This window comes from Plasmodium malariae (assembly GCF_900090045.1).
Source record: "Plasmodium malariae genome assembly, chromosome: 4".
Taxonomy (NCBI): Eukaryota; Apicomplexa; class Aconoidasida; order Haemosporida; family Plasmodiidae; genus Plasmodium; species Plasmodium malariae.
In genome coordinates this window covers 302,707-324,848 of record NC_041778.1, presented here as the reverse complement: position 1 = coordinate 324,848, position 22,142 = coordinate 302,707, and the positions used below count along the sequence as shown (strand labels likewise).

At 29.4% G+C, this 22,142-nt stretch overlaps 4 protein-coding genes across 4 annotated transcripts; 2 read left to right on the top strand and 2 right to left on the bottom strand.

Moving 5' to 3' along the window:
- Positions 1–1,816: 1,816 nt before the first annotated feature.
- Positions 1,817–7,892, top strand: ATG11 (autophagy-related protein 11, putative; the record flags this gene model as incomplete). The annotated part of the gene is made up of 7 exons (XM_029003150.1): positions 1,817–1,855; positions 2,009–2,048; positions 2,312–2,436; positions 2,630–2,719; positions 2,986–3,215; positions 3,789–4,401; positions 4,695–7,892. 7 exons carry the CDS (start codon positions 1,817–1,819, stop codon positions 7,890–7,892), a joined length of 4,335 nt encoding a protein of 1,444 aa, XP_028859612.1.
- A 911-nt stretch (positions 7,893–8,803) lies between these two features.
- On the bottom strand, positions 8,804–11,479 carry PmUG01_04015600 (conserved Plasmodium protein, unknown function; the record flags this gene model as incomplete). The annotated part of the gene is made up of 1 exon (XM_029003149.1): positions 8,804–11,479. One exon carries the CDS (start codon positions 11,477–11,479, stop codon positions 8,804–8,806), a length of 2,676 nt encoding a protein of 891 aa, XP_028859611.1.
- Positions 11,480–13,523: 2,044 nt separating this feature from the next.
- Positions 13,524–14,972, top strand: PmUG01_04015500 (conserved Plasmodium protein, unknown function; the record flags this gene model as incomplete). Its single annotated transcript, XM_029003148.1, has 1 exon — positions 13,524–14,972. One exon carries the CDS (start codon positions 13,524–13,526, stop codon positions 14,970–14,972), a length of 1,449 nt encoding a protein of 482 aa, XP_028859610.1.
- Positions 14,973–15,721: 749 nt separating this feature from the next.
- On the bottom strand, positions 15,722–19,660 carry PmUG01_04015400 (conserved Plasmodium protein, unknown function; the record flags this gene model as incomplete). The annotated part of the gene is made up of 4 exons (XM_029003147.1): positions 15,722–15,825; positions 16,256–16,742; positions 17,205–18,100; positions 18,370–19,660. 4 exons carry the CDS (start codon positions 19,658–19,660, stop codon positions 15,722–15,724), a joined length of 2,778 nt encoding a protein of 925 aa, XP_028859609.1.
- Between the last annotated feature and the right edge of the window lie 2,482 nt (positions 19,661–22,142).

Genomic DNA, 22,142 nt, shown 5'->3' with positions numbered 1-22,142 from the left:
ATATACGTATATATACGTATATATATGTATGTATAGGTACATACGTGTGTGTGTTTTTGTGTGTTTGTGCGTTTGTGTGTTTGTGTGTTTGTGTGTTTGTGTGCTTGTGAGTTTGCGTGTTTGTGTGTCCCTTCATCATAGATATTAACTATTTTTTTTTTTTTTTTTTTTTTTTTTTTTTTTGTTATTTTTCTTATTTGTATTGAAAAAAAAGGAAAAATTATTTTATACCGAATTTGTGTTATGCTGTTTTTATTAATTCAACAGCGGCATTATTTATTAATTTGTTTGTTAATATTATATAAACTTTATTTTTTTTTTTTTTTCCATTTTACAGTCCCCCAAAATTTTCGAAATAAAAATGTAACATATGTATGTGTATAGGTGTGTATACATACGTGTATAAATGTACGTAAATGTATATATAAATATATATATATATATATATATATATATATATATATATATATATATATATAGGTACGTAAATATACATACGTGCATATATACTTACATGCTGTCATATAATTTTTTTTTATTTTTTGCTTAGCTTTGTGTAGGCTCATTTATTATTATAGCAGCATGAACAACGCTTTTTATTGTTTGCGTATTATTTATGTTATTCTGTAATAATATCCTATTTTCTTTCCATATATATATACATATATATGTATATATGCAAAAACCTTTTTATGTATATTTTATAGCAATTTTATGCCTATTTTGCATTTATTTATTTTATTTTATTTTATTATTTTTTTTCTTTTAAATAGTACCATTTGAAAAAAATACCAAATTAGATTCCTTTTTTAATTTTATAATGCATTATTTTTATATTAAGAAAAAGCCAGTTACATGAATATGAGCACATATATTTAAGTGCGTATGTTATCTGTATTATAAACTCGTTAATATATTATACATGCGTTGTATACGCACCATATACGTATGTATTTATATGCATATATAGTGTCAGATCCCCACGCGCATTTTAGGTTTTTATATACCCAAGATAAACTACTTTTTTTTTTTTAAATTATATTAAATTTTTAATATTATATCAATAGTTTTAACAACAACAACAACAACAAAAAAAAAAAAAAAAAAAAAAAAAAAAGGTTAAACAGTTGCATTATTTTAAAGTTCATTTAACTTTTATAAAAAAATATGAACAACAAAATGGTTCGAAAAATTCTTAGAACAAGAAGAAAAGAACATAATAAAAAAAAGAAAAAAATCAGGAGAAAGAATTACTGCATGGGCTAAATTCAAATTTTAAAAAACGAAAAAATATAAGAAGTAAAGAATGAAATAATAAAGGAAGCAAAATATAAAAATTAAAAAATTAAAAAATAAAAGAAGCAAGAAATGAAAAATTTAAAGATAAATTTGTTCTAAAATATTTCTACCCCCGTTGTTAAGCTAATGCGTTATTTAAAATTAACATATATTTGTATATCGAAAATTTTAATTAAATGTACATTTATGTTTATATACGTATATTTATGTATATATACGTATATTTATGTATATATGTACATTTATGTACTCTATATGTACATAAACAATATTATGCGCGTATTTGCAACTGAGCAGCAACGTTAGAACAGTTCTCAAGATGGCGTAGAAATTTTATAGGTTAAGGCGCTTTAGGAAGAAAAAACAAAAAGAATATATATTTGTATTTAAAAATATGAATATTCTTGTAATACATAGATTTAATTATATATTTCATATGCATATACTTTTATTGTAATAAATTTGAGTTTTTAACATTTTTCTTTTTTTTTTTTTTTTTGAAATGCAACCTTAAAATATGATAAAATTCACGGAGGATGAAGGGGAACCTTACTCGGTATATTAGAAAAAAAAAAAAAAAAAAAAAATTAGGAGATAAAAGGAGAAAACAAATTTGAGTTTTTGTTATCTCGATTACTAAATATTGCTAAACTACACTGCTTCTTTTTTTTTGAAAAATTTTAGCTAAATTTTTTTTTTTTTTACTTAGAATTCTACAGGCGACAAGAATAATCTTCTACTTAACAAAAGTAAGATCTTCTTAAATTTTCATTTCATGTACTGCTAGTAGTTTTGCATGTTTAGAAGCTTTAGAAATGTATACATATATGTATGTGTGCATACGTAGTATTACATTTGTGTAAGTGATACTCATGATGTGCGATCATTTCAGGGAATTCGAAGCATATTCAAAATTACCTAAACGAATTTATATAGTAGCGGGTTTTATGTTTTCCCACTCTGATCTTTATCTTTATTACATCTTCACTATGCATTTTCAACTTTTATTTAGAAAAAATTGAAGACTTGAAAAAAAGCATAGAAAATTTACTAAATAAGGATAATTCTCTGTCTGACTTAAATAACATAAAGAACTCGTTGAGGGAATTAGAATTGCATGCATTAAATAATAATAATGTAATAATTTTTTTATTTTTTTTTATTTCTTTTTTTGTAATACGTTTGCCTGTGTGTATGTAGCAATCTGCATATACCCACGCAGCGTACACATGTATGCACGCGGGCAGTATATATATATATATATATATATACATATGTACATATGCCTGTTTTTCCTAAAATGACTACATCGTGAGTGCCCTTTTCTCAGAGTCCGAATATTAGTCAAGGGGAGACTCACAAGTCAGATAGCACCTACAATGATAAAACGGTACACCACAACAATTTATTTCGCGCGTATGTACATATGTGCATAGTATATGCATGCATATAGTATGCATGCATGCTATATATGTGAACCCTATATACGTTCATCCAATGTTTGTACATATGTGTACATTTCATTAGTACGCTCCTATAATGGCACCTTTGAAGGGCCACACGTTATCTTCATTTTGGCATCCACTTTTGCACCTGAAAATACATGCATGTGTTCATAATAATTCTTGTATGGTCATATAATTTTGGAAAAAAAAAATTTTTTTTTTTCATTTCTCTTTTTAACAGTTCGATCAGTTGAAAAACGAGTTGATAAAACAAAAGAATTTGAACTCCTGTTTGACATTAAAACTTAGGAGTATTCACATAAAGTTGAATAGTCTCTATGTGAAAAAAAGTGAATTAGAGAAAAATATTCATAATAAAATAAAAGAAATAGAGTTACAATTTTTAGTCTTTGCCAATGTGTCCAACAATGACGCAGCAATTAAGGTAAATGCTAACTGGAAAGAATGGAAGTAGTACCAACTTGCATGGTCTTTGCTTCGAATTATGCATTACAAACTTGATGCGCTCTTTGATGAATACATGTTCATTTCCTTTCCGAAAGTCAACATTTGTTTTATGTTTAGTTAGATGTGTTTATTATGATAAAATATTTGTTTTTCATAAGATAAACGAACATCGAAATAACGTCTATATATGATTTATATATATATATATATATATATATATATATATATATATATAGGAATTTCCGTCCAAAGGGATGAGTAACGATGGTAGGGCATGTTTAGGGGTAGATAACTACAAGGGAGGCTGGAACATAAAAAATGGTGGGAAGCTTACTGGTCAAGAAATTGCACAAAATGAAGAGGAAAAACGTAACACAGAGGGAAGCAGTAGTGATAGTAATAATAATAATAATAATAATAATAATAATAATAATAATAATAATAATAATAATAATAATAATAATAATAATATAATAATAATAATAATAATAATAATAATAATAATAATAATAATAATAATAATAATAATAATAATAATAATAATAATAATAATAGTAGTAGTAGTAGTAGTAGTAGTAATGAAGATAAACGGAGCACTAATAACGAAGCTGATAAGGAGAAAAACTTGATAAGGGAGTATAAAAAGAACCTGGAGATGTACAAGATGGGTAAGGTACAACTAGACTGCGAATTGAACTATTGCAAACAGAAGTTAAAGGAAGAAATAGAAAAAAATAATGATTACAGAAATAAAATAAGAAGTTTTGAAATGCACATAAGTATTTTTAAGAATGAAAAAGTAAAAAAGGTAGAAGAATTAAATGAACTAAAATTAGAATTAGAAAAATTTAAAGGTATAAATAATCAAGTTCATATAAAAAATAAATTATTAAATGATGAAAAAAATAGTTTATCTGATATGAACAATGATTTAAAACTTAAGCTAAAACATATGAAATCTTTTTTAAATTTTTCAAAAAATAAAGAATATATACTTAGCAATTTTACCGAAAAAATTTATGGAATTATAATATATTTAAAAAATAATGATGAGTACAATGTGTTAAATGATCAAATAGTTAACAAGCTAGACTTGGACAATGAACATGTATTCGTTCAAACCGAATTGTACATAGACGTTATCTCGTCTTCCGTGAGAAAACTGGTCGGTATGAAAAGAAGTTTAGAGGTAATACCTGAGTAGGGGGGTCTACATAGGGAACCCTGTATGGGGGAGTCGACATTGAAAAAATCTACATATATGGAGGAGGGGTATATTCTACCCCTCACTTTCTCTTATATGCATTATCATTAGCCTGGAACAAGATGCATTCACTAGTTTGCATTACGTTTAGTTCTCGTGTGTGCATTTATGTACATACTTTCACATGCGATCACTTATGCATGCATAAGTGAGCATGCGGAGCTATCCTCGTGCTTCTATCTCCACATACACACACACTTTGCTCTTCTTCGTTGCAGGAAAAGGTGAGAGAGTTGGAATGCACGAAAAACGAAACAAATATGCTAAAGAATGAGCTCTTGAGGAAGTGCAAAAGTTATGAAGAAATGAAACTAAAGATTGATAGACTAGAAATATTAGAGAGGACCAACTTAAAGATATGTAATGAAAAAGAAAATGATGAAAAAAAAATTTTTGAATTAAAGGATAAACTAGATAAGGATGAGAAAGAAATACAAGACTTGAGGAAAAGAAATAGATACCATCTTTACAAAATAAAAGATTTACAAAAGAAGGAACAAACGTTAATAAAGGAAATGAACAAGTTGAAGATATTTATAGAAGAGAACAATGTACATTTTGAAAGAAACAATGAGATGAATAGTAGAAGCATAAAAGAAGAGAAAAAGAGAAATAACGAATTAGTAAACAACTTGAATGAAATCAATCATGAGCTGGAAAGATGTGTAGATCAAATGAATGCAGCAAGTAATAATATGAAAAGGCTAGAAAAAGAAAAGGAGGAAATTGAAAAGGAGTTAAAAATTATGAAAATGAAAAATAGAACTTTACAAAATGAACTAGACAAAATAGATAGACAAAAAAAAGTCATGAAATTAAAAATACAAACATTGAGTAGTACTATATATGATATAAATAATAAACTAAACGAATCGATAAACAAGTATAATGATGTTGTTCGACACTTGAATCATTGTAGAGATAAATATAAGGAAGAATTAAAAAGTAGAAGTGATAAGTTCATTATACTAAAGAGGAATTATATATCCTTAAAGGAAGAGTTAGTGGTTAGAAGTAAGCAATTAGATAATAATGTTAATACTATAAAAAAGTTGGAAGTCAAATTAAAAGTATGTACAGATAAAAATGAAAAATTAAATGAAGAGATAAAAAGAAGAGACTCGTTTATAAAAAATAAAGAAAAAAAAATAAATTTCTTAACAAATGTAGAGAATGATTTATTGAAAAAAAAAGAAATTAATAATATTAAATTATGTGAAAAAAGGCATATGATAAAAAATAATATAACAGAATTACGACAGTTAAAGGAAGAAAATAAAAATTTATATGATCAAGTAAGAAAACTAAAGTGTCAACTGATAAAGGGTGAACTAGAAAGTAGAAGTGTACATAAAGAAATGGAAATATATAAAAATGAAAAGAATAAAATACTACTACATTTAGAAAAAACATTGTTAGAAAAAGAAAAGCATATAGAAAGTATGAAACAAGATTTAGTAAATATACAAAACAAAATAGATGAAAAGATAAACACAACAGAGCAGATAAACCAGTTAAACGAAAAGTTGACTACCCTAACGAAAATGAACGATACTTATCATCTACAAATTAACGAATTGAATAAAGACCTCGAATGTGTTAGGAAGAAACTTGGTCAAGAAGAGGCTGTAAAAGAAGAGGAAAAAAGAAAAAACATGGATTTGTCTTTTTTATTAAAAGAGTCGGAAATGAAAATTAAGGAAAAGGAAAATATTATTGAGGCATTGAAGAACAGTGAACAAATTTCAGATGAGATGAAATATGAGGAGTATTGTGAAAAAGAGAGAGTGTTAAAAAAAAAATTTGATCAAGAAATGGTGCGCATCGTAGAAGAGTGTAACAAAAAGGTCGAGTTAGAAAGAAGCGAATTTCAGGAGAAGATAAAGACTCTAAATGACGAGAACAAACGAGTGGTAGAAGAATGTAACAAAAAGATTGAGTTAGAAAAGAGTGAGTGCCAGGAGAAGATTAGGACCTTAAGAGATAAGTATACAGAAACCATTTTCGAAATACGGGAGGAGAATAAAAATGAAATAAAAAAAATGAAAAATGCATGTGAAATTAGCTTACAGTCTCAAATGATACGAAACGAAAATGAGAAGCACCTGCAGAATAGAATTGACGAATATAATAATTTACTAAAACAAAGAGAGGAAGAAATGAAGATGATCATACAAGAATATGATGAAAAAATGCAAAATCAAAATAAAGAAATGGAAAATTTAATAAATGAGTGTGAAGAAAAGTTAAAAAAGGCTAAAAGGGAAAGGAACAGAGCAAGTACTACTACTAATGCTACTACTAGCACAATCGCAGATATCACTTCGGATTTTATGAACAATGACAATGCAATACGTATGGATGAGAAACTGAAAGAAAAAGAAGTAATAATAAAGGAGTTACAAGCAGAGGTGGAATCTAACAAACGTGAAATAATCGAATTGGCCGAAAAATATAATATATTAGGAAGCACCAATAAAAAAGCTTCTGCCAATATTACTAGCTTAACAGAGGAAAATAAAAAATTAAAAGAGCAGTTAGAACAAATTATGATACGGGAAAAGCAACAAAGTGCGTTGAAGGGAAATTCAAGCCAACAGTATGAAATGATGGAGGGTGGAGGACGACCTGGACTTCAACGGGATGATAGTATCAGGGTTATTCCGGAGGCAAGGGAAGAAGAGGAGATGACAAAACAGAAAGAAGCGGTGAAACAGAAAAAAAGCAACCAGGGGAAGCAAAAAAGAGAAAAAAATGAAAAATCTGCAAAAAAGAAAGAGATAAAATGTACAAATGAGGAAATTGGGGCAAACGGGGCAAACGAGGCAAACGAGACGAACGAGACGAACGAGACGAACGAGACGAACGAGACGAACGAGACGAACGAGACAAACGAGAAAAACAAGAAAAAAGAGAACAAAAAAAAAAATAAAACAGGCGAAAGAGTAAAACAAACTGATATTGATAAGGATTACAACGAAAAAAGCGAAGAAAATGAAAAACACCATACGTCAACGGAAAAGTCCTATGAAAAATACCTACTCCCACTGGAACAGCTAAGTAGTATAGAAACAAATTGCTATCATTACTTAAACACGTTAAACGAAAAGTTGGATGAAATTATTAGTAGACTAAAGACAAAAGATGATGCATTACTAAATGATGCTTTTAACAAAATCAATATGGCCATTTCCACGTGGAATATATTTACGGAAGAAAAGCCAGTTGAAGTGAAGGCGGAGGGAATGCAGGAGAACATTGAAATCGAAGGGGAAAAGGACGTGGTGGGAATAAAGGAACACTCAGACGTAGAAGTGGAAGAGCAAGAGGCAGACCCCCCTAACAATGAACAATACGAAGCAATTAAAAAAGAAATTACAGAAAAGGTGGAGTTAATTCAGCAGCTGATCGGATAAGGCTTTTTTTCTTTACCTTTGCATATGCACCCGTGCACACATAAGTACATAAAAGTATTATATGTATACGTGTGGAGAGCAGTCTCTCAGTGTGCGCCCGCGTTTGTGATTGCTCATTTTTCATCTTCCCTGTGCGTGTTTCGTTTGTTCCATCCATTCTTTATTTTAACGTTAATAATTTTGATAACAGTATATTTTTTTTTTTTCAAAATGATTTTTTCTTTTGATAAAAATGATTTTGTTTTTGATGAAAGTATTTTTTTTTTTTTTTTTTTTTTTTTATTTTTATTTTTTTTTTTTTTTTAATCCTTTTGATATACACTACATTAACGCACTTTTCCCAGCAATAATTCTGTAAATCGTTGTTTCGTTTCTCAACATCAGCTTCGGCTATTTTTTTTTTTTTTTTTTTTTTTCTTCTTCCATCAGCCTTCCCGACTAACAGTGGGAAACCTCTTCATAAAGATATGAAAGTAAGTCATTCTATTCATATAGCAATTATTTAAAAAGTTCAAATGGTTGTTTAAAAAAAAAAAAAAAAAATAGGAGTCCATCAAATGGACATAAAATCTGTTAAAGTGGGTAAGGAGGTAAAATGTAATGGACAAATTGCACGCGGCGAGAAAAATGTGGAAAAAGTCAAAGCGAATAGTGCGGATGCCTCTAATAGAGCAAACGAAGAGATACTATGTGTGCATATCGTTTTTACGGACAAATGTACTCTGTATTAATGTGTATTCATGCATAACATGAGCGAGCTTGACACAGCCGAGTCTTGAGCACGCACATATAAGCATATGTAAATGCGTATACATACAATCATGCTTTTGTGCCCACTTCACTAACGTATCTCTACCACGCCCTCCCAGGCTGAAAAAGCATAAAGGTAGGTGGGCCCCCTACTACGCCAACTACGAAAAGAGGGGAATATTGTTGTAGTAAAAACGGTTCATCTGATACTTTTTGTACAAGTGCTTCAAACAATATTTGGCATTCTCTTTTTTCCATTTGTTGTTAAAGTATATATCTTCATATATAGATTTGAGTTCCAAATTATAGGCTGTAATTAGTCTTAAGTTATGAGATATGACCATATAAAAACATTTAAAAAGAGCATCCACAAGAAATACTGAAATAATTGCGTAATAAAAATACATGACATATTGATATGAAGTTGTAATAGCTTTATAATGTATATACATAAATAAGAGTAAAGAAAATCTTATAAATGTAGTAAGACTGATAAGTAGGAGATGAGTATTTCTTAAATGATAATTTAATCGTAAATTTTTTATAAAATTATTTCCAATTATTAATATTGATAATGAGGATAAGCCATGCATATGTTTTGTATTTATATATATTAAAAGGGATGCAATTGAAATAAATCCTTTATAATCTCCTTTAAAATTAAATTTTTCTGAATTTAATTCATTATTATTAAATAAATTATACTCTTCATTTAAATAAGTAATATTCTGTGATATATTATTGTTATATTCTTTAATATTTAAAAAGTTCGGTAATTTACTATTATTCTTTTCATTCATTAATGGTCTAATAATATATCCTATGAATTGCCTTCCCGATAAAGAACATAAAAATATGTAAATATTTTTTATAATTTTGAATGATGGAATAACTGCAAAAATTAAGTAAAAATATGGTGCATATTTTTCTGACTGGTTCATATTTTTTAAGCATATTTCAAAAACTTTATTATGTACAAGTAAGAATAAAAATAAAAAATCAGACACACATTTCACAAAAATGAACACGGTGAAAAATACAACTTCGACAAATGAAGATAAAAAAATAGAGGAAAAAAATGATATTATTGAATTCCCAAGTATAATAGAAAAGGATACAACAAAAATTATATTATTATGTTCAAATAATTTAAAATACATATTACGTTGCGTTAATATTATTTTCAAGTCATGTATATCTATATGTGTGTAGAAAAAATATATAACAATGGACATAGCAATTTTCCCAAGGCAATATATAATATATGGTATCATTAAACGTATTTGATTCAGGTATGTAACTTTTAAACTATCATCCAAATAACAGTGATATCGTTCATTGTTTGAAACATTGGTATACATTAACTTGTTCATAATATATTTCTTTCCTATCTTGTTTTTATTTATATTTAATTTACGGTGATTTAATAGTTGACTTTCTAGCATAATTTCGAAATATTCCCTTAAATAGGTTTTATTTCCATTATAATGATTACTAATATCCACTATGTTTGTACTATCTTCAAATTTTACATTACTTGTGGAGGTTAGCTTTTTTTTAGTATTATTACTTCCGTTTATAATGTTATTGCCACCGTCGTGTAATACTATCTCCGTTTCGTTTTTTAAAGAATATAATGATCTAAGATCTATGGAATTATTTAAAATATCGTTCAACGATAAAAATGATTTTTTTTTATGAATACATGACCTGTTCATAAAATTCGACTGGTTACCATTCCTTATGCTGTAAGGGACTAGAGAGTTCACCGACTTCGCACACTCGTTATTGTTCTCATTTGGAAAATTATTACTATTACCACCACTACTGTTATTGTCATTATTACTGCCATTTCTAGTGGCATTGCTTCCAACAAAACTACCATCTATGCTGCCCCTGTTCATGCCGCCATTATTGCCACTGTTAATTACGCTACTAATCCCTCCTCTTATACCCGCGCTAATAGCAGCATCCTCCGAATGGTCTATATTTTTTCGTAGCTTTTCGAATACGAAGTTACAGTGCTTTATGGTAATGTATTTTATCGGAATGAAGCAAATATTCTTAATTAAGAGTGGCTGGAAATGCACATTGGAAAAATAAAAAGCCAAAAAATATAATCTTAATATCATAAAAGGCACATCAACTAGAATAATTCCTATAACAGCAGCGTGCTTTTTACAAAAGTATATGTCACCTAGATCTAAATTTTTACTATTTTTTTCGGTAACAATAGAAATGATAGGAAATGAATATGCATTTAAGTACAAAGAAAACGAAATCAGTACCCCGCCAATTATTTTAATCCAGAAATTTGTATTTTTAATAATATAAGACAATTTCACAAGAGTAAATAACAATTCAAATATGTCAAATAAGTCTATAACTACATGCAGAATTAAATTATTGTGGAATATCTTTTCATTTGATATACTCGCTTCATCTGGATATAGTTGTTTATACGACTTAACAGATAAAGCAGTGTATATAAGAGTGCTTAAACTTAATAATGCAAATATTGCGCATTTGTTATAATAATCTCTATTCGTATCCTCTGAATATACATCATCGTTGAAAGCAAAAAAATACATGAATATTACTTTAAGGGATATTGAATAAACATACAATAACCAACAAGTGCCTCCTTTTACAGACGCAAAGGACTGAGAATTATTAAAACAGAAATGAATAAAAATATACACATCAAATACGCATAGTACTAAAATCAGTTTGTTGTAATCGAACAGGATGTAGTACAACCCTAACTGCTGCACTATGAAGGTGGTCAAATTGAAGAAAAAGGATATTCGCCAGCCGTTCAAAAATTTGTAAATCATTTTAGAAAAAAAAAAGCAAAAAAAAGGGGGTAAAAAAATAGATAAAAATGGAAAAAAGAAAAGAAATATTTCTCGGAAAGGTAAATATACAACTATGGGGATGAGGGACAGAGAAAAAAAAAAAAAAATATATATATATATATATATATATACAAGATGAACGTGCAATCTGTGCAAGGATAAAATACCCAAAAGAGCAATAATAATATAAGTGAAAGGCAAAAATCAAAAAACAAAAAAACAAAAAAACAAAAAAACAGAAAAACAAAAAAACAAAAAAACAAAAAAACAAAAAGTATAAAGTGAAAGAAAGAAAAAAAAAAAAAAAAAAAGTTATTCCTTGGTCAGGTAAATATATGCGGCTACCAAAGAAGAAGCGAGAAGGGCAAGTATGTACGCAATATACATACACATCCGCATGTTTATATGAGGATATGTATATGCGAATATACTTGCATATATGCATAAAAACCCAAGCGCACGTTCATGCTCCTTGTCCAAGGATGCAGAAAAAAGTAGAACAAAACAAATTGATGGCTTGGACAAAATTTTTCGAAGTTCAAACAAAAAAAAAAAAAAAAATTATGAATGTTCAGAACAAATTCAGAACAATTTCATTGCCTAGCAATACACACACCCATACATACATACATACATACATTTGAGTTAAAAAAAAAAGAAAAAAAAAGAACATATTAGTTGAGACACTGAATAGAGGAATTTATATTAAAAGAAAAAAAAAAAAAAAAAAAAAAAATCCTTACACGAAATTTATCTTTAAATATGTACGATGGTGCAAATGCATTACAAAGAAAAGAGGTTATTAATAACATTTCTGTGAACGTGGTAAATCAAAAAAAAATTGTCTTATATGGCTGATATAGTAAAATGTTAAGGATATACTATCTCTGTATACCCTAGTGAAGCAAATACCATGTAGTTATGTAAAATTAGAAAGACTTAGAAAGGATATAATAAAGTGGGCATACCACTGCTACATTGAAACGGGTTTATATCCTTTCATGAACTTTTACACAGGAGAAAAAAAAAATATAATTGTTTGAAGAGAAATAAGAAAAAGCCAAAGTCATTTCAAACTTTTTTGTCGCCACTTTGCTCTGAGAGATATTTACGCACAAATATAAATATATACGTAATTACATATATACGTGTATTATATGTATATATATATATATATATATATATATATATATATATATATATATATATATATATGTATATATACCTATGTGTATGTGGGTATACGCGCATGTTTTCTCTTCAAATAATTTTCATCCGTTCCTAATTTTTGCCTGACATATTCATCCTTTTCTTTTTTTATGACATTTATTAATGTGTGCAATTTACAAAATGAGTTTACGATTTCTTCGAAAAAATTAAGTGGGTAAATGGCTACATATGCAAACGGAAAAATGGTCAAATGACCGAATGGCAAAATACGAAAGGGGAAGATTACATAAGCCGCAATCATGCGATGAATTTAAAACTGAAAAGTAATGTCAATGCGTGAAAAAAAAAAAAAAAAAAAAAAAAAAAAAAAAAAACTCGAATAAACAGCCCTATAGTATTAAAAAGGAGTCCACTATAACTGACTAAAAGGAATTCTACAGTAAAATGTTCTTAACGTTTTAGGAAAATACACACATACATACATATATACAAACGTGTATATATGTATGCATATGTGTATGAATGTTCAAGGGAGGCATTTTTAATAATTACGAGAACACATAATTAAAGAATTAATTGTTCTCCATAGACAGAAAGACATAGCTAGCATTTCTGTGCCGCAGAAAATTATTATTTCTTCTAGCAAATGGTGGATAGCCAAACTGTAGTAGTTCACGGGAGATGAAACGTTTATAGCGGCATTGTATACACATATGCTACCCTTCTCTGTGAAGAAATTAAAAAAAAAAAAAAAAAAAAAAAAAACTCATCTGTGCAATTCTCTTACTTCCTCAAATGTGTGCAGACTTTTTTGAAAATACTGAATGAATAAGGGAAAATAAAACAAACAAAAATGAAAGTAGAAATAAATACAAAAAAAAATAGTTCACAGATAAAAGATGAAAATGCAAAGGGAAAGAGGGGGAAGCTAAAACCAATTCAAGTTAGAAGAAGCATTAAAGATATATTAATTGAAAAAGATCCTTGTGATTATATATATAATTACAGAGGGAAGAATATAAATGTATTTCCTGAAATTTTATTAACAAGTCAGGACAATATTTTAAAAGAATCACATCAAATAGGTAGTACCAAGAATGATGAAAAAAAACAAAATTCGCAAAAAATAGTAAATGTAGACTCACTAGACATACATGAAAAAGTAATGGCAGAAGAATTACAAAATCTATTGAGCAAAAAAGATTTAAATGATGAGACGAAAAACAAAATAAAAGCACTTTTCATTCAAGTCCAACATATGTATTTAGAAATAAAAAAAGATATAAAAAATAATTCTCCTTCAACTGAAGATATATTAAAATTATATTGTACAAATGATACTACTACTGATAAAAGTAAAAATGATATATGGAAGAGTTTCTGTTTCTATAAATTGCTAAGTGATAAACTAAGTGACATACACATATCCACCATCTCGTCTTATAGACTAAATTACTTGAAAACTATATACGAGTGGTACAGTAAAAATAAGAAAGTGCTATTTGGTTGTAAGATAAAAGATAATAGCGGCCGATATAGGCAAAACAGCCAAAGAAATCAGAGGAGAACTAGTCTTGCAGAGGGGGAGCAAGGGTCCGACAATGGGCTGGGTTCAGCGGAAGGGGAGGAAGTAAATTCATCTCATGATGAGCAACAGATGAATGGGTCAAAGATTGAAGAGCAAATAAATGCTTCTAATGATGTGGAACAAACGAATACTTCTAACAATGGGGAGGAAATAGCGCAAGGTGAAGGGACGATTAGCCAAAGAGAACAAAAAAAGCCGAGTAAAAAAAAGTATGTAAAAAAAATATCAGAAAATTTTGAAGATCTTTTGAAGAAACATATGAACGAAATAAATGAATCAACTTTTTCGAAAAGAGATCAAGTTGAATCCATGCATGAGGAAAAAGAATCAACGAATGAAGAGACAAGTGATGTATTAAGTAATTACTTGTTTCCAAACTCATTCATCGTAAATAATGAACAAGATAAAGAAAAAAGGGAAGAGAATAATGAGAATGAAACCAAAGAAATAGATACACAGATGGAACATAAAGGTTTAGAAAATATTCAAATTAGCGAGGGGGGTAATATTATTAATACTATAGAGTTGGACTCAGGGACAGATGTGCCACTTTGCACCCAAATAGACACACAAAAAATAAAAGAATTGGAGGACGAAATTAAAAAGCAGAAATTGTTAATTAAGGAAAAGGAAATAGAGATAATTAATTCCCCTATAGGAATTAAGTTTAAAGAAATTTTTGGAAATTTCCAGGACATGGATATAAATAATTGAGCTGCTGAAAGTAGCGGTGATAGAAGCGGTTGTATAGGATTCAGCAGTTACGTCGACTCAATTGGATGTAGAGAAAAATGTCTAGAATGAAAATTGCTGCATGGAGATGATTTTCTACGTCTTTCACATGTGAGCTGTCAAGCATGTGGGTACATACATCCTCCTATTATGCATGCTCACACGTGCGTTACACATGTGCGTTTTCCAATTTTTAATCCCATTTCGACTATTTATTGGTATATACATTTATTGGTATATACATTTATTGGTATATATATTTATCCATTTGTATATCTATCCATCTGTATACCTATCCATTTGTGTATCTATCCATCTGTATACCTATCCATTTGTGTATCTATCCATCTGTATACCTATCCATTTGTGTATCTATCCATCTGTATACCTATCCATTTGTGTATCTATCCATCTGTATACCTATCCATTTGTATATTTATCCATCTGTTTATTCATTTTTTCTCTTTCGTACAAAATTTTTGTAAAAAATTTTTTAAAAAATTTTAAGCGTCATGTGCACTTTTTTAAATCATTGAGGAATATAAGTGCATGTGACAAGTGTGCATGTGCATGTGCATGTGCATGTGTTTGTTTGTTTGGGAAGGGGGAAACTTCGGAAAAAATTTTAAACGCGCATTTGTTGAAGCATGTAAACGTGCGTTTATATATGCACATATATATACTCATTACTGCTTCCCACACAATAAAAAGTTTTATCCTAGAATGTAGAGTCAAAAATAATTCAAACTGTTATCAAAGAGAACAAAGTAGTCATAGGAATATGCCCCATATTCACTCTTGTTATAATCTGGGTAATCAAAGGTATTATCTTCGCCTAAAAAGATAAGAAAAACATTAACAAGTAATATATAACGACGTTTAAGGGGAAATTAGGGCATGTCTTTCCCCTCTGGGTTAAATGGGGAGGGAGAGGGTCTCTTTCCAGAGCTCTCGTACGATTTGTTATTTTGGGCTCAAAAAAATTACTACATACAAAAATGTAGTAGTTAACTTAGCGCAAATGCACTCAATTAATCGTCTATTTATCAGCATGCATATCAATCCGCACGTCTATCAGCATGCATATCAATCCGCACGTCCATCAGCATGCATATCAATCCGCACGTCCATCAGCATGCATATCAATCCGAACGTCTATCAGCATGCATATCAATCCGAACGTCTATCAGTATGAATATCAGTCCGCACGTCTACTTATATGCATATGCTACTCTTATTTTATAATTTTTTTTTTCCCCCTGTACCTCTATTCAAGCAAGTGAAGGCTGCCTGGGCGAAGACACAATCCATAACAGTATTCCTGTACACTTTTGACAATATTAAATATAGAATAGCTACAAATATGTCTATTATAAAAATTTGCAGAATAAAAGAAAATTTTATAATATTATATCTAGGTAATAAAAAAGAGCATGAAAAATAAATTATAAGTTTAACAGTTATTTCTTTAAAATGACAAAAAAACAAATAGTTGTCTAGTCTTGTGTTCTTTATGAAGTTGTTTCCAATTATTAGCTTATTTAATATAAGTGGTCCCTTCATATATTTGATTAGTTTAACTACTAACGAGGATATGACTGATACTGATACGTATACTTCCTCCCTCTGAATGTTGGTATTTTCTAGGTCTCTTTTTCTCTTCTTCGTGTTTATCCTATACTTGTATGTTATGTACTTGCGTCCGAGCAGCATGTAGATGAACATGTACGTGTCGTTCAGGAAAAGGTACACCTACGGGAAAGGGGGCAGTATTTTATAGCATCATACGATTATTTTATTGTTCTGTTTTTCTGTTTTTCTGTTTTTCTGTTGTTCTGTTTTTCTGTTTTTCTGTTTTTCTGTTTTTCTGTTGTTCTATTGTTCTAGTGCTTTACTGTTTAGTTGTTTTATTTCATTCTTTTTTTTTTTTTTTTTTTTTTTTTGCGTGTATAGGAGGTTATATTTGCATGCACAGGGTTATGAGCCCCTCGTTCATTTTTACGATACGTCTATTATTTTGCAAATATTTATTTACATACATTTATTTACATACATTTATTGGCATATATTAATTTGCATATATTAATTTGCATATATTAATTTACATATATTTATTTACTCATATCCACTTCTATACATTCACTGCTTCTTATTTGCGTGCAGGAGTGTTCGCTCCTACTGCACTCTCTCTTTTTTGAGGTCTGTTGACGTTACCAGGTAGACAAAGACACAGAGAACAATGGGAAAATTCTTACTCCTGTTGAAATAGCTAAATATATCGTAGGACGGGTTGTACTGTGATATTATGATAAGAATAAAAGAGTAGGAAACCAAATTGAAGAAATACAAGAAAGACATGAAGAAGGCATCAAAAATGGAACATATGAAACTATATACAAAGAAGGAAGACACAACATAAGAAATAATAATAAGAAAGTAAATCTTAAGTATAAAACATGATTTTAATGCTGTCAAATTGTATAGAAATGTTAACTGGTAAAGGCTTTTTTTAAATTCGTCTTCAATATTAAACGTGTATGTGATTACAAGAATTGTTATTTTCAAAGATATTAATAAGAAGAAGAATAGAAATATGATAAAGAATTTAGAAGAATTTTGTTCTATATTGTCAACATAACAGGATGCATATTTTTTTATGTTAATTCCTTTATATTTAAAATATAAAATGAAGAAGTATGCTTTTATTTTTTCGTAATTTAGACTGGTAACTCTTTTATAATCCATATATTTAATTTCGTCAAAATTTTTTATTTCACTCGAAAAAATGCTTTTACTTATTAATTCTAAATTGAAGTAGCTCTCTTTTAAATGAGCACTGCTCCTGCGGCTTCTGAAAAGGCTGTTTATTCCTTCCTTTTGATTATCTTCTATATCTTGTATTTTTTCCTTTTCATATGAGTCTTTGTAGTTCCCTTTTCGTTCTTCTTTCTCACTTTGGTTAACTCCCATTTCCTTTTTTTTTGTTAATTCCTCTCTTCTTTCTTTCCTTTTCTTACTTCTTCTACAGTTAAGAAATTTCGACTTTCTGTATATGCGCGAACCGTGAATTATGATAAAGCAGACATTTTTAATCACAAAAAAGGAGGACGCTGAAATAAGAAAAATGATGGCCTACATGTGTTAACTCGCACACGTCGGAGCTATTTGCTCGGGCATATTATATTATACTACTTTATATTATATTACACTGTATTTTATTTTCCTAATTTTTTCTCGTATCTATTCTGCTCGTAGCTCATATAGCTTCTACTTGTAGCTCATATGACTTCTACTTGTAGCTCATATGACTTCTACTTGTAGCTCATATGACTTCTACTTGTAGTTCATATATCTTATAATTTTTTCTCTTTTTCCCTACATGATCCAACCGAAAAGACAAAAGAATTGAAGAGTCTGGCAACTAGAAAAATCAGATCTGTGAATATGAAGCTGTATATACTAATGTATTTGAGGCATGACATAGCATCCCCCCCCACCTTCGAATGATATTTTGTTTTTCTTGCCTCATTTATATAATAGTTGTAATTTGTTACACTCAGATGAGTTACTTTTCCTTTACTAGTAGAGGCTCTAATCGACTTGTAAGACCTATCGAGGCTTCCCCCTCCCTGTGTTAGTTTGTCATCCTTGTAGAAACTTTTAGCCAAACTTAGCTGCTTATCTTTCGAGTTTAACTGATACGATGGAAAGGTGTACATGTTATTTGTAGTGGAGTGACTCTTTAAAAGGCTTCTATTTTCATCGTTAAGTTGTACCATTTTATCTTTGAATTTCTCTTCTTCTCCATTGCTTCCGTCTTCCTTATCTTCATTATACCACATATTATTGTTCCATCCCCTTTCCGCTTTACTTTTTTTCTTTTCCTGTTCTAATGTTTGCCCCACCGACGGTTTCACTTCTGCCCGTGTTACATCAACCCCTTTTGCGCCTTTCCCCCATGTTGCTTCGTACGAGTAGTTAGGCAACGAGTATGCATGCAGAGATATATTCAAAGAGATTACGACTCCGAAAAGAATGAAAATGACTTCATATGCATTAACTGAAATACTGTAAAAGTTTACTATGGTACTGTAGTCTATAGAAGAGTATGCAAACGAATTAGTATCCTTAAATAAAGTAGACTCCTCTTTTAGTCTGAAATAATATAGGTAAAAATAAAAATACGAAGAACAGAAAAAATCAGATACATCTAAAAAGTCTATAGACACATGTGTAATAATAAGAAAAAATAAAATGTTTTCTATACTTATTGTATGTATATTTAACAAGCTATAATTTGTTATATAAAATAAAAGGATATAAACAACAATAGTAACTAATATAGCTATTGTCACTATCTCCACTTTACGTGAAAACTGTTCATAATATATTGAAGCAGTTACATCTTCTTCTTTTTTACTATTTATATATTTTGGAAAGGACGCAAAAAATATGATTGTTATCTTTGTTACAATGCTGTATATATATATTATGTACATTTGAATATTATTTATGGATCTAATAAGAAAATAAATTAAAATAATTATTAACATTCCGTCTATTAATGATAGCAAGATTCTGTTGGAGCTGATGTTGAGCGATAGTAGCACATGTTGAACTGCTACAACAATTATGAGTAAAAATTTTAAGAATGGAATTATGCCTTTCATTTTGTACAGCAGAAAAGTATATGATAAACCATTTGGGGGAGGAAAAAGTGAGAATGGGTAAACGTAAGTGTCTGCGTTAGGGCAGTATGGGTATAGGCACGTGTGTGTGGTGGGAGGTGATAGGAGCTTTTTACATGAAGCTTTATTAATCAAAATCAAATTTAAAGGAATCAGGTAACACGGAAAGAGGGACTTGAAGAGACGAAATAAAAGAAGCGCTGTAACGAGTTGAAGTGGGAAGGACTGAGCCTTGCACAATTGCATAAATTGTAGCACAACATAAAATATTGCCCAATTAGGTGAAATGCTATATAGTCAGGTAAAAATTCTGCATAGTTAGGTAATAATACTGCTTAGTCAGGTAATACTATTGCTTAGTCAGGTAATAATATTGCTTAGTCAGGTAATAATATTGCTTAGTCAGGTAATAATATTGCTTAGTCAGGTAAAAATGTAGCATAATCAAGTAAAAATGTAGCATAATCAGGTAAAATGTTGCATAATGGGGAAAAATGTCGCTTGATGCCTCTTAAATGGGTAAAATTAAGTGAAATAAAATGAAAGACACACTGCAATTTTTACTTCCATTTGCATGACATGCAATTAATAGGGTGACATCGCATAGCGTAAAAAAAAAAAATAATAAAAATAAAGAAGTACGCTTTATTTGTTACATGTATGCACATAATTTTTCCCTCATATTCCCCAGTGTGCCAATAAACATCCTCCGCGTGTACCCACAGGCACATATATATATGCATATATATGTCCATTTGTGCACACGTAAGTGCCTAAATAACGACGTCATTTTGATAGAAAATTGCGCAAGCATAATTAAAGTTTGAGGGCTTTTTTAAGAGGTCACGAACGGCTATATATATGTACATATGTACGCACGTACATATATATGTATGTGTGTTTAAAGTGCAGCATTTTAAAGGAAAGTCCTAAATTTCCTTTTTCTCACTGCTCATAGGTTATATATATGTTTACTCCCCCTGACAATTGTCTTTTTTTTTTTTCTTTTTCTTTTTCTTCCTTTTTCTTCTTTTTTTTTCCTTTTTTTTTCCTTTTTTTTTCCTTTTTTTTTCCTTGTTTCTTGGGCTTTTTCTTTAATTTAAGTAATTATCATAAGACTTCATTTTCTTTTTAAAAAGGAAAAACTAATTCCATAATTTATTCAAAAGGAATGTCATTTGGATTTAAATAATGATACTCGTAAAAGGGTAAACTGAAAAGTATATTATAAAGGAAAAACTATGACATTTCCGTGGATTGAGAAAAAGGGGAAGAGGGAAAGGGGGGGGGGAAAAAAAAAAAAATATTGTATACATAAGAATATATCTCGGTAAAATTTTCCACTAAATAATTCCAACGGTTTAATCATGCGAGGAGTGCAAAGATCAAACGTTCAACCTTTGACAGATTTTCCACGCTCGCTCTTTTATTTTTTTTGAAAATATATTTTGTCACAAAGCGTACAATTTATTGACACCAAAGGGGATCTCCATCTTTCCGTTTAAAAAATAAATACGTCATTTGTCATATGTCGTAACTCGTACGTCGTAACTCATACGTCGTAAGTTATATAGCGTATGTCATATAGCGTATGTTATATAGCGTATGTTATATAGCGTATGTTATATGTCACGTGTTGCTGGAGGGAAAATTCGACAGTAATATCTTTCGTATTTTTATTTTATTTTATTAATTGTTTTTTTTGGTAACATGTATACTCATTTTCACTATATTTGATGAATAATGAAATATGAAAAAAAAAAAAAGAATATGGTGGCATAAGCATACAACATATTTTCATCAAATGCCTTGTTGCAGTGGAGAATGCTCTAATTTTTTTTTTTTTTCCTTTAAATGGAAAGGATATGATATTCATAAAGTTTACAAGCTCCGTCATTTGTTCATATGGGAGGAAAAATGGAAAATGTAGAAGCAAACTGGAGGCAAGAAGGAAGAAATAAAATTTAGCACAGTAAGTGTTCATTATAACTTAACACATGATCTTCTCTATATATGTGCCTTCATTGCATGAGAAGTTTAAAGAGAACGTTCATGTGAGAATATATTTCTTGCTCCTAAATTAACAGCAATGTTTGAAATATAATTGGCGGAAAGGGGGGGGGCAGGGAATTTACTTTGCTAGTTACATGTCACTTGTTGCTTCTTCCTTTTTGTATTTTCCTTTTCACCTTACATCATAAACGTGTAAAAAAAAAAAAAAAAAAAAAAAAAAGTACGAAATGGATGAACAAAAGAATGAACACCAAAAGTGAGATTACTTAAAAAAGGTGGTACAAAATAAGTTTTTAAAATTTTACGTTCATACCTGTGGCACGGTGTATCAGAGAAATATTACTAAACAGCAGTGCTTATTTATAAATATGTACATGTAATATTATTAATGTACATGTTCATATGTGTTTGCGCAAAAAAAAAAAAAATATTATAAAGTAAAACGTACCCC